The sequence below is a fragment of the Elgaria multicarinata genome, chromosome 19 (assembly GCF_023053635.1).
Source record: "Elgaria multicarinata webbii isolate HBS135686 ecotype San Diego chromosome 19, rElgMul1.1.pri, whole genome shotgun sequence".
NCBI classification, from domain to species: Eukaryota; Metazoa; Chordata; class Lepidosauria; order Squamata; family Anguidae; genus Elgaria; species Elgaria multicarinata.
In genome coordinates, this window is record NC_086189.1 from 10,633,770 (window position 1) to 10,646,224 (window position 12,455).

Here is a 12,455-nt window from a genome sequence, read left to right on the forward strand (position 1 = left end):
ATTTTATTATTTTTATTTTATTTTATTTTATTATTAATTTAATTTTAATTTATTATTATTATTATTATTATTATTATTATTATTAATTTATATAGCACCATCAATGTACATGGTGCTGTACAGAGTAAAACAGTAAATAGCAAGACTCTGCCGCATAGGCTTACAATCTAATTTAATTTTCTTCTTATTATTATTATTATTATTTAAAAATGTGGTGTTTGGCTTTCAATGCAAGGATTTAATGCCAGTTTATGTTTGTTTGTTTTTTAAAAAAATATTAATGCGAGTTTAAAAATGGTTTTTGGCTTTGCATGCATGGATTTAATCCAAAAAATTTTTTTTGTAAAAAAGAAAACATTTAATGTGAGTTTAAAAATGTTTTTAATGCGAATTTATGTGGGTTTTTTAAAAAAAAAATCGAGGTGTTTGGCTTTGCATGCATGGATTTAATGCGAGTTTATTGTTTTTTTTAAAAAAGAAAGCATTTAATGTGGTTTTTAAGGGAAAAAATCGAGGTGTTTGGCTTTGCATGCATGGATTTAATGCGAGTTTATTGTTTTTTTTAAAAAAGAAAGCATTTAATGTGGTTTTTAAGGGAAAAAATCGAGGTGTTTGGCTTTGCATGCATGGATTTAATGCGAGTTTATTGTTTTTTTAAAAAAAGAAAGCATTTAATGTGGTTTTTAAGGGAAAAAATCGAGGTGTTTGGCTTTGCATGCATGGATTTAATGCGAGTTTATTGTTTTTTTTAAAAAAGAAAGCATTTAATGTGGTTTTTAAGGGAAAAAATCGAGGTGTTTGGCTTTGCATGCATGGATTTAATGCGAGTTTATTGTTTTTTTTTAAAAAAGAAAGCATTTAATGTGGTTTTTAAGGGAAAAAATCGAGGTGTTTGGCTTTGCATGCATGGATTTAATGCGAGTTTATTTGTTTTTTTAAAAAAGAAAACATTTAATGTGGTTTTTAAGGGAAAAAATCGAGGTGTTTGGCTTTGCATGCATGGATTTAATGCGTGTTTATTGTTTTTTTAAAAGAAAACATTTTATGCAAGTTTAGAAAACGTTTTTTATGCGAATTTATGTGTGTTTTTAAGAAAAAAATTGAGGTGTTTGGCTTTGCATGCATGGATTTAATGCGAGTTTATTGTTTTTTTTTTTTAAAGAAAACATTTAATGCGAGTTTAAAAATGTTTTTAATGCGAATTTATGTGGGTTTTAAGGGAAAAATCGAGGTGTTTGGCTTTGAATGCATGGATTTAATGCGTGTTTATTGTTTTTTTAAAAGAACACATTTAATGCGAGTTTAGAAAATGTTTTTTATGCAAATTTATGTGAGTTTTTAAGAAAAAAATCGAGGTGTTTGGCTTTGCATGCATGGATTTAATGCGAGTTTTTTTAAAAAAGAAAACATTTAATGCGAGTTTAGAAAATGTTTTTTTTTTTAATTATGTTTTAATACGAATTTATGTTTGTTTGTTTTTAAAAATGAGGTGTTTGGCTTTCCATGCATGAATTTAATGTGAGTTTATGGTGTGTGTTTTAAACGTTTCATGTCAGGTTTTTTTTAAAAAATTTTTTTTTAAAAAAATGTAATGTGAGTTTATGTATTTTTTAAAAATGAGGTGTTTTTGCAAGCATGGATTTAATGCAACTTTATGTTTGTGTAACTCGAGATGATGGTAATAGATTTTTGCCTTTATTATATAGTTTTTCAGAGGTGTTTTTTTTAAGCATTTATGTGAGTTATCTGTTCATTTAAAGGATGGTGTGCCCTTAAAAATTGACGTTATTTGTAGTCTTTTCTCTTTCTTATGTTTTCCCATTTTTTATGGGGTTGGGAAGGATGGCAGCGCCCCTAGTCTGTTTTTTTTATTACAAGGTTATTATATTGTAATTTAATGTAGGTTTCCAAAATAGCAAACAAAACGTAAAACAAAACAGTGGGAAATGGATGGGAAAACACATCCAAAAATATAAAACAGTTTAAAATCAAGTTGCATGAAAAGGCTAAATGTTTTGTGTGTGTTTTTAAAGAAGAAGAGAAAAAGGAAAGTTCTAGGTTTGTGTTTGTTAGTTTCAAACAAATTTTCAACCACCTGTGAGTGAAACTAACTTCTGTTCATGCCTTGGAGGTCTGGTGTCCTCTGAAACCACTAGAGACATTGGGAGCCCTCCATATTTTAGATTTATGGAGTTGCAAACCTGATTCTTTTGGATAAAATTCTCACTTTGGGAGGTCTGGGGGTCATCTCTGGAAACCCACCCCAGAAGCGACACCTGCACTCATGGTGCTGAAAAAGAAGAAGTAAAAATGCCGTTTGGAGCAGTTGCAGAATTACCTTGTTTTCAATGTTGACCTTTTCGTACTTCATAGTAGCTACAGAGCATTCGGGGAGGCAAAGAAGCTTCAAAATGGCCACTGTGGATGCTATTTTGTTTATTTAAGAACATCAGAAGAGCCTTGATGCTGGATCAGACCAAGGGTCCATCTAGTCCAGCACTCTGTTCACACAGGGGCCAACCAACCATCGGCCAGGGATGAAGAAGCAGGACATGGTGCAACAGCACCCTCCCACCCATGTTCCCCAGCAACTGGTGCACACAGGCTTACTGCCTCGAATACTGGAGATAGCACACAACCATCAGGGCTAGTAGTCCTTGATAGCCTCCTCCTCCAGGAATTTATCCAACCCCCCCTTTTAAAGCCATCCAAATTGGTGGCCATCACCACATCTTGTGGTAGTGAGTTCTATAATTTAACTTCCATAATTTATTTATTTTTACAATTTTGTGGGGCAGCAAAGGCAGTTGCCTCCTCCTCCCCCAGGAAGAGGCATGTGTGTGTACACAAATAAGAGGAAAGACTTCTTCACACAGCGCAGAGTTAAATTATGGAACTCACTACCGCAAGATGCAGTGATAGCTACCCATTTGGATGGCTTTAAAAGGGGATTGGATAAATTCCTGGAGGAAGAAGGCTATCAATGGCTACTAGCCCTGATGGTTGTGTGCTATCTGGAGTGTTCGAGGCAGTAAGGCTGTGTGCACCAGTTGCTGGGGAACATGGGCGGGAGGGTGCTGTTGCACCATGTCCTGCTTGTTCATCCCTGGCCGATGGCTGGTTGGCCACTGTGGGAACAGAGTGCTGGACTAGATGGACCCTTGGTCTGATCCAGCAGGCTCCTTCTGATGGGATCATCCCAGAGTGCAGGACACGGAATAACGGGCTCAAGTTAAAGGAAGCCAGATTCCAGCTGGACATCAGGGAAAACGTCCTGACTGTTAGAGCAGTACAACAATGGAATCAGTCACCTAGGGAAGTTGTGGGCTCTCCCACACTAGAGGCCTTCAAGAGGCAGCTGGACAGCCATCTGTCAGGGATGCTTTAGGGTGGATTCCTGCATTGAGCAGGGGGTTGGACTCGATGGCCTTGTAGGCCCCTTCCAACTGTGCTATTCTATGTTCTTACGAGGTGCGCTTTATCACTGCGCTGACGTCGCACGGAAGATTTGAGTTTGATTGTTTCCTTGAGCAGCAAGGGGTTACAAGGCTTGTCCATTGCTCTGGACGCGGCTCTCTGCGCAGCTGAGGAGCTCCGCGTTCAGGGAACGCTACGTTTCCCGGGAATGCAAACATCTCCACCTTGGGTGGGTGGGGGGCGATGGGGCTGCAGAAGAAATGACTTCTCTGCTACCCACGGGAGCCTTCGCTCCATAACTCCACTGGAGGGCAGCAGAAACACATGGAATCCCGATTTCAGGCTGGACCGAGTCCCCCAGCTGAAAGTAGTTTGAGAGTTAGAAACAGATGCTTCATGTATATACTATTTGTGCCATTAAACATGCAGTTTGCATACACATGCATGACAGAGCTCTCACGCCCTTTTAGGTTTGTGCTTTTCCCGTCCACATAGCTCTGTCTGTATTGTGACGTTCCAGCTGTTTGGATGTTTGCAAATCGCGGAGAAAGAGGAAACACATCCCCAAAGCAGGGCACCGGTTTGCACAACCTTTGCACGTGCTAATTTATGCATTAGACATGCAAGTTTATTTTATTTATTGAAAACATTTATATCCCGCCCTATATCAATAAGATCTCAGGGCAGCGTGCAGATAAAAGCATACAGTTTAAAACAGTGAATATACACAGCTAAAAGCAAATTAAACCATAAACCAAGTTAGAAATAATTGTTCTGATTTAAACAGAAATAAAAGATGTCTCACCATACTGGGTGAAGGCTATTAGCTGGGGCGCTGCTCAGCTTTGGGGCGTCTACGTCTTCCAGGGGAGTAAAACGGCCAATTCTCCAAAGTGGTCTTAAAAAGGTACGGGGGTGGAATCCAGCTGCAATCTCTCAACTGTCCTGTGTTTGTAGCTCTGGAGCGCACAGGCCAAGTGCTACCACTGGATTGTGGTGCCTGAGCATCAACCCACTAATAAAAAGAATCGGGAATTCTATGCTATGTCTAACCCTACTGCTCCTGTTTTGGGATAAGATGTTTCAGGTAATCAATCAGAATCAGATTCAGAACTAGAAGACACAGCGCCAGACACCAGCCAGCCTGTACCAGTGGGGGAGGAAGCTCTCACGGGCGATTCCCCAGCTGGGAGTCCGCCCTCTCCAGAGCTTATATCCTCAAGGCCAAATCCTACACACTCGGTAGGAAGTGAGCTTTCTTCCGGAGGTGAGCATCCCGACAAGCTAGCTGATGCTAGGGTCCGTCGGAAGCTCAAACGCATGGGGCGGAAGGAAGGTGTGAGAAAGTCAGTTCGATTACACCAGAACCTGACTCCGCACCAGGTCTTCTGAAGTTACGGGCGTTTGGGAAGTGGCTTCCTATTCTTCTTGAGTGGACAATTGTCTTGCTTAGTTTGCATAGTTTTGCCTAGGGGGAAGTTTCCAAGCGGTTAGACTCTCTTCAGGTAGAAGAGGCGTTTGCTGCTTAATAAAAGCTTTGTGGATTACTTAGCAAGCCTCCTCATTTGCCTCACATCGAAAGCAGGAGTGTTCTGAGAAACAGGACACTCTATATCCCATTATTAATTTATTACATTCATATCCCGTCTTTTTTTCCTCGAAGGAACGCAAGGCAGAGTACATAATCATCCTCCTCTCCGCGTTATCCTCACGACAACAACCCTGTGAGGTAGGCTGGCCCGAGAGTCTGTGACTGGCCCAAAGTCACCCAGTGGGCTTTCCATGGCCGAGTGGGGACTAGAACCCGGATCTCCTGACTCCCAGTCCAACACCTTAGCTGCTACACCACATTGGCTCTGAAACAGTTGATGACTGTGACCCGGGTCAGCCCATTCCTCTTCTCGTGGGCTCTCATGTCAGGCTTCCTTCTCATTTCACCCATCACACACGTTACTTCTTCATTTTGCCCTCTGGAATGTTAAGTTTCAATTCAGACATCTGGGGATGACAGGGATTCGTTAGGTTTTTGTTTTCCGAATGTCTGTGTGTTTAAAGAACACACTCCAATCCTGCCAGACCGAGAAATAGTGGGAGGGGTTGCATCGCTGTGTGCCCCTGCCTTTCTGATCTACTTGACTTTAACCCGTTTTTAAAGACCCTTTGAATAGCTTTGAGCCATCTTTCAAGAACAGAATCCCTTTTGGTAACCCACTCCAACCGGTCTCCTCCCCACTCCTTTATTTATTTATTTATTTATGTATTTATTGCATTTCTATACCGCCCAATAGCCGGAGCTCTCTGGGCGGATCACAAAAATTAAAACCATTCAACGTATAAAACCATAATATAAAATACAATATAAAAACTTTCTGCATTTCTTTTTCCCCACTCTGGGATGTCTCCTTCGTAGGCCTGTTTTATTTATCTTAAAAGCTGCCCTCTCCTCTAACCTTACACAGAATGATGGGCTTGTTGGAATCCACACAGTCTTCCTGCGACTATTTTTCATAGAATCATAGAATAGCAGAGTTGGAAGGACCCTACAAGGCCATTGAGTCCAACCGCCTGCTCAGTGCAGGAATCCACCTTAAAGCATCCCTGACAGATGGTTGTCCAGCTGCCTCTTGAAGGCCTCTAGTGTGGGAGAGCCCACAACCTCCCTAGGTAACTGATTCCATTGTCGTACTGCTCTAACAGTCAGGAAGTTTTTCCTGATGTCCAGCTAGAATCTGGCTTCCTTTAACTTGAGCCCGTTATTCCGTGTCCTGCACTCTGGGAGGATCGAGAAGACATCCTGGCCCTCTTCTGTGTGACAGCCTTCCAAGTATATGAAGAGTGCTCTCATGTCTCCCCTCCATCTTCTCTTCTCCAGGGTAAACGTGCCCAGTTCTTTCAGTCTCTCTTCATAGGGCTTTGTTTCCAGACCCTTGATCATCCTAGTTGCCCTCCTCTGAACACTTTGATCTAGGGTGCGTTGGCTTTTGCCGTCAATCAGATGGAGCGGTGTGGTTCCAAGGCACAGGCTCCAAAGCCTTTAGAGATAAATGAATCTTGTCTTTATTTGTTTATGTTTTGCTTTGCTTTTCCTAATTGGCAAGCCTGCTGCTGGATTCCTAAATCTTGCTGCACACGGGTGCCTTGAGGCAAAGGCTGAAATGTCTTCCAAGGGAACCCTTGCCAAGGGTAACTGCTTCACATTTTGATTGTTGGAAGTGTGTGTGTAGCAAAAAGAACGTGAGACGTTTCCCGAAGAAGTACACAAGATGTAGCTGTATGCCACATTCCCTATTTCAGAGCATAATCCTTGTGCACTGGCTGTTTGGAAGCTACTTGTTGGAAGATAATAGATGGTCGTGCTAATTTCTATCTCAACCAGCAACCTGTTTGGAGTATTCCCACTGCAGGAGTCCAACTTTAAATCTTAAGTTTGTTTCATGGACTTGGGATTTTTATTTTTATTTTATTTTATTCATTACATTTTTATACCGCCCAATAGCCGAAGCTTTCTGGGCGGTTCACAAAAATTAAAACCATAATAAAACCATAACCAACAGTCTAAAAACGCAAATACAAAATACAGTATAAAAAGCACAACCAGAATAAAACCACACAGCAGAAATTGATATAAGATTAAAATATAGAGTTAGAACAGTAAAATTCCATTTTAAGTTAAAATGAAGTGTTAAAATACTGAGAGAATAAAAAGGTCTTCAGCTGGCGACGAAAGGAGTACAGTGTAGGCGCCAGGCGGACCTCTCTGGGGAGCTTGTTCCACAGCCGGGGTGCCACAGCGGAGAAAGCCCTCCTCCTAGTAGCCACCTGCCTCACTTCCTTTGGCAGGGGCTCACGGAGAAGGGCCCCTGTGGATGATCTTAAGGTCCGGGCAGGTACATATGGGAGGAGGCGTTCCTTCAAATAACCTGGTCCCAAACCTTTTAGGGTTTGAATGTTAATACCAGCACTTTGAATCAGGCCCGGACCTGGACTGGCAGCCAATGACGTTGTAAAAGGGCTAACGTAATGTGGTCTCAAGGATAGGAGACTGCCTTGGTGATCCTTCAGTAGCTCAACTGGTAGAGCATAGAATCATAGAATCATAGAATAGCAGAGTTGGAAGGGGCCTACAAGGCCATCGAGTCTAACCCCCTGCTCAATGCTGGAATCCACCCTAAAGCATCCCTGACAGATGGTTGTCCAGCTGCCTCTTGAAGGCCTCTAGTGTGGGAGATCCCATAACCTCCCTAGGTAACTGATTCCATTGTCGTACTGCTCTAACAGTCAGAAAGTTTTTCCTGATGTCCAGCCGGAATCTGGCTTCCTTTAACTTGAGCCCGTTATTCCGTGTCCTGCACTCTGGGAGGATCGAGAAGAGATCCTGGCCCTCCTCTGTGTGACTACCTTTCAAGTCTCTGAAGAGTGTTATCATGACTCCCAAAGACCTGTACCCTACCTACAAATCTTCCTTAGCTTACTGGTTCAATTTGGGTTTGAAGGATAACCTGTTTTCAAGGAAGATTTATTTATTCATACATTTGTATCCCGCCCTATATCACTGGGATCTCAGGGTGGTGTACAGATAAAATCGGAATGATGTCAACATAATAAACACAGCGACGAAGTATTACATCGTTAACAAATTAAAACCAGTAGAAAATTTTAAAAGCAGTAAAAACAATTAAAAATAAGTGTGACCATATTATATTAATAGGCTTCTGTCCCCCTATGGCATTGTACTGTGTGATCCATGTTTAATAACTTCTGCCAGGTACTTTATTTGTTTGATGGCTCTATGTTGCCTCCAGGATCTTGGGCTGTATGCCTCTCAGTACCAGACTCCAGCTAAGACAAGTTGGGCTTCGGCTAATGTACTCACATCTTGCTTGTGCAGGGACAGAATTGGTCAGACCCAGCACAAGGTGTTTTTCGGTTTTTTAAAAAATGTGTGCCCTCCTTGCTCAGTGATTCTTCAAGAACATAAGAAGTTGGATCAGACCATCTAGTCCAGCACTCTGTTCATACAGTGGCCAACCAGCCATCGGTGCAAACAAGACATGGTGCAACAGCACCCTCCTACCCATGTTCCCCAGCAACTGGTGCACACAGGCCTCGAATACTGGAGACAGCACACAACCATCAGGGCTAGTAGCCATGGATGGCCTTCTACTCCAGGAATTTATCCACCCGCCTTTTAAAGCCATCCAAATGGGTGGCCATCACTACATCTTGTGGTAGCGAGTTCCATAATTTAACTATGCACTGCGTGAAGAAGGACTTCCTTTGATCTGTCCTGAACTGACCACTCATCAGTTTCCTGGGATGACCCCATTGGGTCCTCGTTTTATGGGAGAGGGAGAAAAATGTCTCCCTATTCATATTCTCCAGATTTTCTCCTTCCTTGTTAGCAGAGATACTCGTAATGGAAGATGTCAAGGATTAAACATGGGGTTGTGTAAAACAAGCCAAAATACAGGGGCGCCTTTGCCTTGTTTTTCACTCCCTCACGGGGATTTCCTTCTTTTTCCGCACCAAGGATTAAACATGTACAAGCAATGCATTTGCACTCACTGAGCATCTAATCCAGTATTGTCCATTCTGATACTGGGATTAGCTCTCTGCAGTCTCAGGTACATCTTGTGCTATCTGATCTTCTTAGATTGAATCTTGGACCTGCTGCATTGAAACCATGCGCTCTGACATTGACCTATGGCCTCTTCATGTGTAGCATCACCGAAGTGAACGTCCTTTGGGTGGGCAGGGTTTCCCCCACGAATTCATGGTGGATCCTCCTGGCGAGGGACCGTTTGGATGGCCTTTCGCCATTGTTTTAATCAGCATCGTTAAACAAACAAAAAGAAGTAGTTTTCAAAGCTTTAACAATATCTGAATAGAGAAACAGTGTTCTCCATTAAAATGTCTTGATTTGCTAGAAATCGATGAATTAACCGAAACAATTAATAGAAGAACCGGATCTCAGCAGATAATCAATGTTGCTGATAAATGGTCTTCTTTTAATGCTTATTGGAAGCAGCAGTAGTGTGGATATGTAAGGCTTGATAGAAATTCATTCTTCTTGCATAGTGGAAGTAGCATATAATAATACTTGACCAAAGCGGCCCCAAAGTGGCATCTTAACATCCCCGCTCTAATCCCCCCCCTATCTGCCAGAGTTTATTTATTTATTTATTAAATTTATATACAGCCCCATAGCCAAAGCTCTCTGGGCGGTTTACAAAAGTTAAAAACTGAACATTAAAAAGTATACAAAATTTAAAACCGTCAAAAAATAAAAAAACAACAGTATAAAACAACAGTGTCCATTTAAACAACAACAGTTCTGGAGCCCATTAAAAAACAAACAGCATATGTTGTTAAATGCTGTTAAATGCCTGGGAGAAGAGAAAAGTCTTGACCTGGCGCCAAAAAGATAACAATGTTGGCACCAGGCGAGCCTCATCGGGGAGATCATTCCATAACTGGGGGCCACCACTGAAAAGGCATTTATATAACACCTTTTTTCCTCCTCTCCATTTTTATCCTCACAATGACAACCCTGTGAGGTGGTTTGGGCTGACCGGTCCAAAGTCACCCAGTGGGTTTCCGTGGCTGAGTGAGGACTGGCACCCGGATCTCCAATCTCCCAGTCCAACACTTTAGCCACTACACCACACTGGCTCTGTAAAGGTGAGGAAAGCTAAGGCACTCTGTAGACTTCCTGAACAGCCTGGTGAAGACAGAGCATGCTCAACGGCCATGCAGCACAATGTGTCTTTGGGGCGGAATGTAGCATGCTAGAAAAGGCTCTACTCCACGCGCTGCAACATTTTGTTGCAGATCCCACTTGGTTCGAAGATTCTCCTCGGGGACTGAAGTATTCAATTTTCCTTTTGTTCTCTTTCCATCCCTCCCTGCTCTGTCCCCAAACCAGAAACGACTGAACTTGGCAACAAGAAGGAGCTGAAGTCCATGCCGTTCATCACCTACCTCTCGGGCCTGCTGACCGCCCAGATGCTGTCGGACGATCAGCTGATCTCAGGCGTGGAGATCCGCTGTGAGGAGAAGGGACGTTGCCCCTCCACTTGCCACCTGTGCCGGCGCCCGGGCAAGGAGCAGCTCAGCCCTACCCCGGTGCTGCTAGAAATCAACCGTGTGGTCCCCCTGTACACATTGATCCAGGACAACGAGACGCGGGAGGTGAGTAGGCAGGCAGATCGTGCGTGCCTTAACTGTTGTGATGAAGAGGGACTTTCATGAGCTGCTGCATGCATACAAATGAAACCTGCTGAAATTCCCCTTTCAATACAACTGGGCCCTGTCCTCCTTTCCATATGGTCACCCTAAGAGCCCCTGTATGACCAACCTGAGAGCAACAAGTGATGGAGGCAGTAACATTAGCACCTGAGCCACCCAGGGCTGATGCTCCTCACCTTAGCATCCTTACCTTCCAACTTTGTAGAGTTGGGGAGCAGCCGACTGGGCATGTATATCGTTAGAGATGCTTATAATTTGTACCTTTAAAATGCATTATCCTTTTCTGTAGCAAAATGATCCAAGTAAGTGCCTACTTACTGATACACTGTTAGTACTTACTGCTACTACTGGCAGATACACTAGTTACGCCTCTCCTTAGAGTCAGACTACGTAAAGATGGTAGTGTAGGTTCTGGTAACTTCGAGGCTCGACTTCTGCAATGTTAATACATCACTGATCACGCCTACGTAGACCTGGTCCATCCAGGCTCGAATTCCGCAATGCGCTCTACCTTTGTGCCTAGTCCGGAAACTTCAACTAGTTCAAAACGTGGCAGCCAGGCTGGTCACCGGTACACCTAGGGGTGACCACATTACACCAGTTTTAAAATCTCTTCACTGGCTGCCAATTAGTTTCCGGGCGAAGTATAAAGTGTTGGTTATCACCTTTTAAGCCCTACATGGTTTTGGGTCTAGGCTACCTGCGGGATCGCCTTCTCCCGTACAATCCGCCCCGCACACTCAGGTCCTCTGGGAAGAATTTACTCCAGCCAACAAAAACAAGGCTGACAACTATTACCCAGTGGCCCTTTTCTTCTGCCGCTCCCAGTTTGAGAAATGGCTTGCCGGGAGAGATTCGTCAATTTAACAGTCTTCCGGAATTTAAGAAAGCCGTAAAGACTGATCTCTTCCGGCAGGCCTACCCAGTTGAATTTTGAGATGCCTTTTTAATAATGTGCTGCTTTTAATAACGTATTGTTTTTAAATGTTTCAATTAGTTAGATGTATTTTATGGTGTTTGCATTTGTGTTGTATCCCGCCTCGATCCAGAGGGAGAGGCGGGTAACAAATACTATTATTATTATTATTATAATTATTATTATTATTATTATTGTAAAAATTCATTTTGTTTTTTATATGCCACCCTATGGCCAAGTTCTCAGGATGGCTTACAGCAAAACAGATCCATATTAATTAAAATATGTTAAAAATAGCGAAGGAAGTTTGTCTCTCTTCTAAAGACAACCAGCTGTCTCCGCTCTTCCTGGCAAACCTGTTTCCCAACCACATCTGTATTTTCCCTATTAATATTTTTTAATTATTTCGAAGAATTCCAGAGGAAGCATTTCCACATCCTAGACAGTCAAAAACATGTAATATATTACAAGTTCTAAACAAAACCAAGAAACCCCCCCCACGTCTGCTTGTCAGTCTAATATTTTACGGGATATAGAGAAGAAATTAAGGGTGTGTGAGTAGATTAGGACTGTACTTCGCTTTCGAAACGAGCGAATGGCACCCGATTCGTTGAATTCTCATTTTGTTCCAAAATGAATGCAGTGAGTAACGAGCGGGAATCATTTCCAGGCAGAATCTCATTCATACATGTTCATACTTTTTGATTAATTATTTTATTTATTTATTTATTACATTTCTATACCGCCCAATAGCCGGAGCTCTTTGGGCAGTTCACAAAAATTAAAAACATTCAAAGTATAAAACAACAGTATAAAACCACAATATAAAATACAATATAAAAGCTCAACCAGATAAAAACAGCAGCAATGCAAA

The 12,455-nt window shown here is 42.3% G+C and overlaps 1 protein-coding gene across 1 annotated transcript in view; it reads left to right on the plus strand.

The window, feature by feature from the left end:
* The window catches only part of ASTN2 (astrotactin 2), a 732,687-nt gene that overhangs the window by 575,172 nt on the left and 145,060 nt on the right, over positions 1-12,455 (plus strand). The window contains exon 18 of the mRNA XM_063144970.1: positions 10,343-10,608. Within this exon, the coding sequence (XP_063001040.1) occupies positions 10,343-10,608 (266 nt within the window). The remainder of the gene's footprint in view (positions 1-10,342; positions 10,609-12,455) is intronic.